Below are 11,426 nucleotides of genomic sequence, written 5' to 3' on the forward strand. Positions count from 1 at the left end.
AGCCACTCATCTAGGGAGGGGAGATTGTACCCATCTGCTGTCGTTTTCTTGGTGTGATTGTGTTCTTCTTCTCCAATTGATTAAGTGGTGAATTTGTGTTGATCTCCTTGCTGAAGAACAAGCTGAACCTGAAGAGCCCCTTGAGGAGATCCATGCAATTTGAAGGGAATTGTCTCTTGCTAACAATCAATAGGGCCTAGTTATGAATAGACTCGCCCTATGGCAAGGGGAAACACAATGGAAGCTTGGGACTCAGTTGTCTACATGAAAGAGCTCTCTGAGCCTTGGGAGCTAGAAGGGCACATGGAATCCTCCTTACAGGTGGACCTTTACACATGCACAGGAGATACATGATGCCGCTTCTCCCTCCAAAAAGTACCCATTGAGCTTTTCAAAGGACAGTAACTAGGAGACGGTTGCTAGCATCACGGCCTAGAATATCCAGGTAGCACATTGTATCCTAGTAATGAGAGGGCAGTAAACTAGATCTACTATTATGTCAACGTCTGGTTGGACATCATGTATATCTTGCAGGCGATTTGGGAGCCTTCTCGATGACCCCTTTCAGTTTCCCGAGGATGTACCTGTATATCAATCTGATCTGCATGCTTTTGCAACTATTCCTCTCATCCCTTTCATGCTCCTTTCTATGAAGTGCTACGTGGAGTTCAGAGCTTTGCTGCCCTTTGACCACACTAAGGTTGGATGGGAATTCAGTCTGTCCACAATACTTCGGTGTAAGCAGCAGGATTTATGGAGAGTTGTTTCCTATTTTATAGCTGCAGACGTTAAATGTCTATTTACTCATCACTAAACCTACAAGCGTGCATCTTTCACAAGAAGGTATGACCACCCTTCTGTTTCCTTTTTCATCGACAAATGTGTGCATGTTGCACACAATGGAGTTCGCCACTTCTCTGTTTTACATCTCGTAAGCAAAAAGGTTATGGTTAATGTACTACATGAACTTGGATCATCCTTAAACCTACATGTTTGCATCGCAGATGTGTATTTGTTCCTTCTCAAACCTAGCGTGTCATCTGGCACACAAAGGTGTTGCTGCCATTCTGTTTTCCTCTTTCTAAACACCTGGAGTATGCAGAGGTCACACAACTTTCATCAGCCTGATATTGCAAATGCTGCCATTCTGTTTTCCTCTTTCTAAACACCTGGAGTATGCAGAGGTCACACAACTTACATCAGCCTGATATTGCAAATCCTTCTTTAGCTTTCCGCTTATGTAATCCCAGACCTGCAAGCACCAAAATAATATTAGGTCACCATGTGAATCCTGCAATCATCCAACAATATAGCCTTACAGAATAGCTCCCTGTGTGAAGCTGATTGCACCACTTCAAATACAAAAGATGCCATCCTTGCAACCTTATCCTTTTTACCATCCCAGAAGTTGAGAATGTGCACCCTTCTTAACATCCCAACACCAAATCTCATTACCTAGAACAGCCCCCTGTGTGCACTAAATTGCTGATTAAGCTGCAAATCTGAGACGGCTTACTGCTTGAATGGACTTACATGAGAACCAAGAAAAAAAAGCAAGAACATGTGCCAAAAGTTGCAAGTATGGCTGTAAAGGTCAGTCTGATTCTGTGTATGATCAAAACGGTTCTCTTTGCTTTCCGTCTCCCCTCAAAGAGGCAGCTGGATTGCAAGAGAGATAGAACCCCTAATATTACAATCAATTTATAACATGCTAACCGAAATCAAGCTGAATTATCGGATTAGCATGTAAATTTTTTGAGAAACACACTTTAAAAATTGAGGAATCACAACATCATATATAGTGAACAAAAAAGAAGCACAGAAACACAATGCCTTGCCTTGAGCTATTTGAGCCCTCCTCTTCTCCTTGGATGACTCTTGGTATGCCTGCCAAGTTCCAACAACATAAACTTCAACGTTTGATACCTTGCCCAGCAACTTGAATCCATCCAAACAACAACTGCTTTAAACCCATTACCTCCCTGGGATCGAAGTATGTCCGCACTGGCAAGTGCTCAAGACGCAGGCATCTTTCAGGCTGTTCCTGCTTCATGAATCCCATGGCTTGCGTTTGTCTTAGTATAGCTCTAGCTGTGTCCAGCTCCCGCAACTCTATCATTTCTAAAACAATCTGCAAAGCACTTCGCAAAACATAGTCAGTATTATGCTCTAGATGCTGTTCCTTTGCAGTCTAGAGGCAACATACCCTATAAAAACACACTCCCTGCAATATTACTTGCATGTGAAAAGGGAAACAATACTGACCTGTTCATAGAGATCTTCAAGCTTCTTCCTTGGAAGCTTAAGCTGTGCAACCTGAGGAAGGACTGCATCCCAACGCCCATTGTTGATGTCTGCAACAAACGTCTCAAGACTATCTACCGTATTGAGTGAAACTTGGCATTCATTCTGCAATGTCTGGAAAGTCTGCTGCAAAGAGTTCTCTTTACAGAACTGCAAAACAATCTTGATGACACTGCAAAAAAGGAAGAAGCATTATTACTTCCTTACCTTTAGTACATTGAAACAAACTTGATTTCCTCTAACAAACGTTTAGATTCTTCCTTTGGCAATAGAGGTCAAGACCAGAGTTCTAGGCTATCGCTTCTTTGTGCAATGTCCAATTCTTTGATGAATGTTAAACCAATTAAGACTAATCTGACTTGCAAAAAATAGATTTGTAATGCATTATCCTATTAGACAAGAAACACAAAAAACGATTATCATGAGTTCTTACCGACCGCATCTCTAAAGTACATTCCCTATATAAGAACAAACACAAGGCAAGAACACCTGCAATTGCTTTGTACCAACCCTTTTGTTTGCTTGTATCCATTGGTTTCTGGGGTAATCTGCTTGTATCCATTTGTGCAACCTTGTTGAGGTATTGGATGTGTGTTAGCATTGTACTTCCCCTTCAAAAGGTAACATACTTGTTTCTGCTAATATTATAGGGTATGGTACTTGTACTTTGATCCCAAGCTCTTCTTTTTCAAAGAAAGGAACCTTCTATTAATGCTTGAAAGATTTCATACAATCCGAGCTCTTCTATGATGAATGTCTTTTGTACTGCTTCTACTCTTTTCCAACACTCATTGGCAACACTCATTGGCGAGTCCTAGGGACCAGGCTCGCACCAACATCGTGTAAAGTGATTTCCTCATCTCCAGCCCCAAATGTGTGCCGTTTGCACTTCTTTTAGATGGCTGAAAATAGCTACGATACCAAAGTACGAGCAGCAGTGGAAGAACAATCTCCATCCCAAGCTTCCACAAAATCTCCAACAATAGAGGCAGAGAGAAACTCAATCGGTAGCCTCTCATGACCTTTCTCATCAGGTGGGAGACAAAAATCAATCCCAAAACCCCACTACAGTTCAACAGAAAAAAACCCACAAAAAAAACCTACTCACAGCTGTGTAGAGGGAACAACAAGACGTACCTAAGGAGCCAAATTTTTCCCCCACTTTCGTCCAACATGAAGAACAAACACCAAAAACTAAATCGAGGGAGCAAAGTGTGAAATGAAGCTTGAACCAACAAACTGCTTGGAGGGAGAAAAGGGAGGGTGAAAACTATTTCTTGAAGTGCACCAAGTGCGGAAGAAAGGGGACAACACCAACGAAGAGCTGCAGGCAAACTGGCTCTGGCTGAAGCGCTCTCCAAAAGCCCTATCCAATGTGTTGACCGGATTGGCAGTGCCCTCCATTGTCGGCAGCCCAGAGGGCTGATTGACAAGAAAATGAGAGAGGCTACTTCAAAAACGCCCAACGAGCAGGGCCAGGCATAAGAGAGAGAGGAAAAAAAAGGGGAGGCAGTGCTGAGCAGGAAGCTCAGCACCCCCCAGCTCGAATGGCAAGGAGCAGCGAGGCTAGGGTGTGGCCCGACGGAGCGAGGCTAGGGTGCGCGGCTTCCCCATCCTTCTACATGTATTTATCAGCCAAGTCTCGTGTGTTAGGGCTCTTTTTTCCACACATGCACTCCATTTGTAGTTATCTTTGAATTCTTATCCCAGATATTTGTATAATTTGACTACATCTAGCTCCTCAAGTGTTGTTTTTGGCATGTCCCAATAACCAAAATCTTTGTTTTGGCAATATTTACCTGCAGCAGTTACAACTGGCAGAATGTGCTCAATGCGCAGCCTTAAATACTCATTACCAAACCTATTCTAATGGGCCACCATCCCCACTATGCAATTTCAAAGCCCACTAGTTTTGAGCAGCTATACATGTCAACAACCCACTCCTCAATTATCCACCTACCTGTTTACTACCACGTATTGCAACAAGCAGATAAAGAAGTTTTATTAGAGTATTCCAAAGACCTAAGGGTCTAAATCAGATACAATGAGAAAATCTAGAGGGGCAGGGCCATCCACACCCAAGATTAAACTAATATCTAAAACCCATGAAAAGTAGATATACAACGGCATCGGTACATAGAAGGGACAAACTCTCTGAGTGGAAGCCAACAAGAGTGCCAGCCCTTGACGGGGGGGCATCGATGTGTGAGGCTGCAAAAACCATGTGATAGAGCGCTCATAGCCATCGGCACGGGCAGCTCGTTTAAGTCTCCTAGTTGTAGCCCTGCGACAAACAAGCGCCACAGTCACTCCTGTGGGCCACGCATCAGGTCTAGTAAGCATGGAAGCAAGGCCCCCTAGCAGTAAGTGCATTGGCGAGTCTGACATGTCTCTTACTCTGGGTCGGGTCCCCTAGACCACCATCTCCATGAGTCATGCTGGTCAATACTGTCTGGCTGGAAAAACTCGCTGATCATGCTCTAAGGCCACTAGATGTTGTGGCTATTACAAAAATGGCTCTCAAAACAAACAAGAAAATGGGGGGTATGGAGAATAGTCTCTCTCAATTCCCATCTAGCTATTCTAAAGGCCCAGCATAACTTTAACAAATTATTCCATACGTAACTTAACCTAAGGAGTTTTATTTTTTGAGTAAGAAATTCAATTATTATTTTCTAAACAGAAAAAGGACCTTTCTATTAATGCTTGGAAAGATAACCATACAAATCAGCTATCCCGAAGGCACCGACCAGGAAAAAACAGAAATTCAATTGCTTTCTTGGGCAGCTCAATTAAGCTAAGGTAAAAGGATTACCTTCAAAATTTCATGCAAAGGAGGGACTAGAACTCGAGGTTTTACCACTAGGCTACATGAAGATGTTATAAATATGAGGGGACAAGCCCCTCCCCTAATAAATAGAGGGGCGTCCTCATTAATAACTCCCCTCTCCACTCTTACCCTTTTCATGAGGTAATATGTTTTTAAATTCTTTACAATCGGGGAACTTATTCCATCATAGCCCAACAATATTCAAATAGTCTTTGTCTTGGTGCCACAAGTTCTATGCATTTTTGCTTTGTTGTCCCAAAACAACATCCCATATAGAGCTATCTCAATCCCTTCTCTTAGCCAAATTATCTATCACAGCACCAGTAGCAAGTCATGCCACAAAGAACTTAACACTTAGTACACCTCATCCATTGGTAGATTCTTCTTGATAAGGCTTGTGTGCCTCATTCATCTTTGGATATGAGGATCCCACCTGAATGTGCCGGAACCATAACTTTAATGAAGATGAGGTAAAAGGAAAATTAATCGACTCCTCACCTCTGAACATTCCAAAGTAGGCTACAACATAATAGAACTGAATGACCAACCTTTATAACACATAATAAACTTGACTCATTAAGGCAACCCGAGAGCTTTTCAACCAAAACAGCTCCATAAGTGCTCAACAAAGTGAGTGTACTGAGTGTATTCAGGCGCACATGAGTGGAATGAAGTGCAACTTGAATGGGCGCACAATAAATGGCATAATAGCAGAGGCAAATCCCATCCATGGAACCTTAACTGCAAGATGCTGTTGTGACTGCTGCCCCAAAGCATAGTGAGTAGAAAACAACCAACAACCATACAATTGCACTTGAGAGGAAAACTTGAGATCAGCTCCAACTTATCGTCTCATAGTCCCTCACCTTCGTGCAACAATGCTCCACTTGAAAGAAGACCTTGAGAGCAACTCCATCTTTTCCTCACATTCCCTGACCTCAGTGCAACAAAGCTCCACTCTGCAACACCTTACCGTCTCTCTGATACCCTATCCTCTTATCACTCTCATATGCCTATCCTCTTACCACTCTTATCACTCTCATGTACATATTCATCTAAAGCAACCCACAATCATCACCCACTAAACTTGAGACTTAATGCACAATTTAGATAAGAACAAGCGCATTCCACTGTGCTAGCTCCATGTGGAAAATAAGAGAACTATACAAGTCCTCAATCAGCAAATGGCAGATGTTGTGCAACTGCAATACTATGAGCAACACTAAGCCCATGGATGCATACTAGAAGTAGGTTGGGACCCTCATGGATCGTGTGACCACGGAGATAAAACAAAACAAATAGACAATCGAATGGTAGCCAAATGCTGCCCACATCCTAGCACTCAAGATTTTCACATTGCACTCACCTTCAATGCCCATGTGGTAGGCCATGTGTCTATATGGGCGGCCACCTTTCTGAAATCGCAAACACTAAGTTCTTGCAAGTGTTGGTCCCCCTCGTGCCTCTCATATGGGGCCTCACATGTGGAGAGTTGACCCTATTGGCACCCCTCTCAATGATCCAAAATGGGCCTATACCCACCCATCAAAGAAGCCGCACCTACACACCTTTTGCATTTAAACCTCCACACGTCCCAAACCTACACCTTTTGCATACCTACACCTTTTGCATTTAAACCTCCACATGTCCCAAACGATTACACATAGTAAGTTCTTAGAAAGCCACTCTAGATTGTGCACGATCTGTCCAAGACATTCTAGATAATAGTCCATGATGCCACTCTCCAACCTACCAAAAGAATAGCAATCGTTAAAGATAGCCACCTGAATGACTCTTCGACATATCATATCTAGTTAATTGTCATTCCCATCTCTTGCCCAATTAAAACTGCAATATCAATTGATTATGGCATTCTATTATTGCATGCCATGCATGTGGCCATGTTCCTGCTTTGACTCATAATTTTGATGTGTCATTGTGCAAAGCTTAAGTTATGTCATAACGTGCTAGTGTATGGGAATGGTCTGGGTATTTCCACCCATCTTTCTCAAGTGCTTCCAAAGCTAGTAAAGGTCACGGATCCAAGTTATACTAGACAATTTCTTTCAAATTTTGTGAAAAAGGTGGGAAATTTAGCAACTGTTTGACACACAAATATAATGAAATGGTTACCACCAATGAAGCCATTCTAGATAATGAAATGATTACATTCATAAGGCACACCATTCTACCTATACAATGCAAGATGATTGTAACAATACAAGCAAATTGATCTATCTTTTCAACACACAACCCATTATCACGTACATTGCTCAGAGACTCTCAAGAGCTTTTGTGACTCAAACAAGGCAAGTGATCTGGACTCATGGCATTAAACCTAGAGCTACCATTTCATGCTCAAACAAGTTCGTGTGTCATAGATCAACAAGAAACAACCTTTAGTAGTGCTTTCCTTCACGTGAGCAAAGTATAGGATCCTTATATGTTCCCATGTCCTCCGAGATCCATCCAAATCCAAAAGCCTCATGTGTCATATAGCAAGGCCCTCTTTTGGTGGTTAACTAGGGTTGAATGGCCATTTGGAGAAACCAGCGGTTTGTGCTCTCTCTCGAAGCACGTACAGGTTTAGTACCACTTCATTTATGAGAAGAACTAGAACAAACAAATGAAGCTTGTACTGCATATACTATGCCAACATCTTCATGAAGGTGCTCAAACTAGATTCACATGCATATCTTCTTCATCCGAAGAACGATAGTTTGGACATTGAGAGTGACTGCAAAGTTGATACTCCACCTTGTGTGCATAAGTCTGAGCCATTGCTCACATCTCATTCCCTACTGTGAGAAATGCAAATGGTCTAGTGATACAATAGGGTTTCACATAATTGTACAGCTGCTTAGGGGTCCAAAATTACTCCCGCGTTGAAGGGACTAGCCAATGGCAAACCAGTAACCTGTGTCATAATTTAGCCCATACTGCAGCCTTCATGTAGTCGGCCTGGCAGACCTTATGGCAGCCTAGAGGAGGCTAGGGTCAAACTAGTAGGCGAACTCCCTGTCAGCTAGTGCGCCCATTCCAATATCACTCCCCTACCTCCACTTTCATCTCCAGCCCAAATGAGCAGGAAGGAGAGGTCTACAGCTCCTTTCATTTTTTATGCCCCCTTTGTGGCTGCCGTTACATTCAACCTTAAGCTCCCTTCTTGTCAAGTTTGTCTACACTTTTCTGCATTCATTTGAGCTCCACTCTTTGGAGAGGATCCATTCTTATGGTTTCAATTTATACTTTCTCTTCTAGTTGAGTGAACTCTCACAAGCAGATCAGCATATCCATTGCATCCTGTGTAGGTTGCAAAACACCCATCGCCAATGTAAAGAGATCTGGTCTTTTAAAACCTCTTTAATTCAACCAGCCTGTCACCTCCATAAATGGGCAAACTTGGCATGGCAATCGAATTCGAAGAGCAGCCTCTAACTGTGGCATCAAAATCAAAGTGTTACCACTTGTTTCGATTGGCTATTATAACTCATCTCACATGCCACATGACATCTTTTCCAAAAGCCTACAAAGTCATGCATCATTAATGTCCTTGAATTGTGCTTTTGCACTAGCGGATGGAGAAAGGACAAAGTAGTATCTGAGCGCAGCTAACAAACCAATGCAGCATGTTAAGCACCAAGGAGATTTGGTGCGCTTGTATAATAGAAAACAGTAAAGCTCAGGTTTTTAAAGCTCCACCTATCGTAAATGGCACCAACCTGCTAATATGTTTTAGACACATTTTGCATCAAAGTCGAATAGTCACCCCTTGAACCAGGAAAAGCCTCCTCATTCTCACATACCCCCAAAAATCATGATAATTGAAGTCAGTTTTCTCGCTACACGAGAAAATGTATAACTAGCCTGCCTTCTGCCAGTCGTATCGAAAATTTTGGCAGCTATAGCCAACCACTCTCCCAGGTTTAAATTTGAAAAACAAGTTAAAACAGACTAATGAACTAGCCCGATCGCAGAAGCCTTGCACTTTAGCTAATCCATGGTCAGGTAAAGCAAGGAAAAAAAAATCAAGAAGATGGAAGAAAGGAAAAGATTGCGGAGCATACTCAGGAGCTTCAATTTCAAGGGCGGACATGGCGTGATAGAGTAGAAGCTGCCTGCTATGATGAAAAGTCCTCTGCTTTGCTCATTTGCTTGCGGTTGATGCAGATGTTCTTTGTGTTGCTCATCACATCATGTGCTTCATAATCATACTATATATATATATATATACATGCCATCCCGCTATCAACTAGGGTTCACTTCACTTAACCTCATTGTGCGAGGGTGGGTTCAAATGAAACCCATGCTGCAAGGGCGTCAGCTCATAGGTCAGAAGCACGAACATGCCCGCGCACAAAAGACTTCATCCAGCACCTCCCCCCGCCCAAAGCACCAGTCAAGAAACTGGAAACACCTCTGGGAGGAAACACCTCTGGGAGGAAAAGCTAAAGGAGTCTACCCCGTTTGAACATCCCACAACGGTGCCAACTGCGTTTAGACCAAGCGGCTGAAACATGTGGGTGTGTATGTGCCAAACCTGAGTTCAAGCCCCAGGGGCGGCTCGTATGGGGGCGTTTGTGGCACTTTCAATTTCAATACAACGCCCCCAAAAAAAAGACATTGCACAACAGCGGCAGTCTTATCACATCATGTGCTTCATAATCATAAAAATATATGCGCAATCAAACTAGCCTTAACCTCATTGTTGCCATGTAGCCTAAAGTCAATCGACCTCATTCTTAGGGCGGGCTCACACCACCCACCCAACCATGGAGGAGAACCAAAACGAAGGGAGGGCCGCTAGGTGTGGTGGTTCACAACACTGGCTTGTCAACTTTTATGGAGGAGGGAGCCAACACTTAATTACCTCTAAGTTTGATTGGTCTAGTGGATAGAGGGAGAAATCTAGGTCAGGTGGCAGGGGTTCACACAACACAGGGTATAGTTTTTTAGTTCCCACTTGCTCAGCGACCTTCATATGGCAAGGACGCGATTTCAATTTTGTGTGAGTCTAGGCCCAGCTTTCTTATTGATCCAAGTAAATCAATGCACCCCCACCACTTTTGGAGCGGGTGGCCCTTAGGCCAGTTACACACTGAGCCCCCACTCACTAAAGCCAAAAAAAATACCCTTTTGGCAACATGGGTCAATACACACCAAGCACACCACCCATAGCCCAACAAAAAGGCTTTTGGATACATGTTAAAGTGCCAAGTTCAAGCCCCACTAGCCGCACTGATAATAAATTTTCATTATTATTATTAATGCTCACCCATACCCTTGGGCAGGGGATCTTTCTCGCTCATTTTTATCCAGGCGACATGAATGGCAGGCTCGATGATTTTTTTGCATGTGTCAACTTGCCCTTGTAGAAGAGGCTTGGCGAGCGAGGGAATGGCCAACCTATAAAGGCCCTTATAAACCACACTTTGTATCGTATTAGGATCCCCATCCGTTTGTGCTATATAAAAATACCACTTCTATGTTTCAAACCTATTGGTGTTGTTCTTGTGGTCTCTTCACCTTGTTGTTCCTTCGCATACCCTCATCTTGATGCACAATACTCATTTGTTTTGATGGGTTATAATGTTGAGGGTTGTTATGTGTATGTAACACTTAGTCAAGTGCTAGTTTTCTAAGGAGGAGGCAAGGTGGTTTAAGACAAACATTTCTAAGGAGGAGACACTAGCCAAGGTGGTTTAAGAAAACATGTAATAACATAACTATAATTTTGAGGTGACATTACCACAATAGATGGTGAATTTCACTAGCTTTTAGTTGGTTTCTATTGCTTTATTACAAGGTTTACGATGTTCTCCATGTGCCATAATAGCACTCATCGCTTGATATGATAGGTACATGCAATAATAGCACTTTGCCCCTATAGCCTTCCTTACTTCATCACATTGTTATGCCTAAACAAATAATGTATCACTTCTTCCTTGATAATTAATGTGTAGTTGCAACCTTTTGTCATTTTGGACTTCTCTTTGATTCACATGGGAAATCCACCATAGCAAAAACTATTTGGGCAAGGGATGGAGGTGTCTTGTTGAGCAAGTGTGGAAGTTTTTAAAAAACAATAAGACTGAAGAGATTGATGGAGTGCTCTAAGATCAGTAGCAGCAGACTTGTCTCACTAGTCCCTAAACATCACACTTCTATCATCGAATGGCTCATAGCAGTTAATCTATGAGTCCATCGTGAGCTCCAGAAAGGCCTCTTAGTTAGAAATCAGAGAAAAAGGGGAAGGTATGTGAATTATCTTCCATGTTTATGCTTGGCTAAA

General features: G+C 42.7%; 1 protein-coding gene across 1 annotated transcript; it reads right to left on the reverse strand.

Moving 5' to 3' along the window:
* Window positions 1–816: 816 nt before the first annotated feature.
* On the reverse strand, window positions 817–9,254 carry LOC147884779 (suppressor of mec-8 and unc-52 protein homolog 1-like). Its single transcript, XM_087397215.1, has 5 exons — window positions 9,202–9,254; window positions 2,266–2,476; window positions 1,979–2,131; window positions 1,199–1,252; window positions 817–1,089 (listed from the first exon to the last, which is right to left on the reverse strand). The coding sequence occupies exons 1-5, from the start codon at window positions 9,228–9,230 to the stop codon at window positions 817–819; spliced, it is 720 nt and encodes a 239-aa protein (XP_087253341.1). The 5' UTR covers window positions 9,231–9,254.
* Window positions 9,255–11,426: the final 2,172 nt, after the last annotated feature.

Source organism: Dipteris shenzhenensis, chromosome 26, assembly GCF_047967505.1.
Source record: "Dipteris shenzhenensis isolate YYH24624 ecotype China chromosome 26, Dip_SZ_1.0, whole genome shotgun sequence".
Taxonomy (NCBI): domain Eukaryota; kingdom Viridiplantae; phylum Streptophyta; class Polypodiopsida; order Gleicheniales; family Dipteridaceae; genus Dipteris; species Dipteris shenzhenensis.

Excerpts from the sequence above, each read along its gene's own strand:
- LOC147884779 (XM_087397215.1), bottom strand. The coding sequence starts at position 9,230 with ATGTCCGCCCTTGAAATTGAAGCTCCTGA. Across the intron at positions 2,132-2,265 it reads TTGAAGATCTCTATGAACAG|ATTGTTTTAGAAATGATAGA; the intron begins GTCAGTATTGTT and ends AGTGCTTTGCAG. Across the intron at positions 1,253-1,978 it reads CATACTTCGATCCCAGGGAG|GTCTGGGATTACATAAGCGG; the intron begins GTAATGGGTTTA and ends TGGTGCTTGCAG.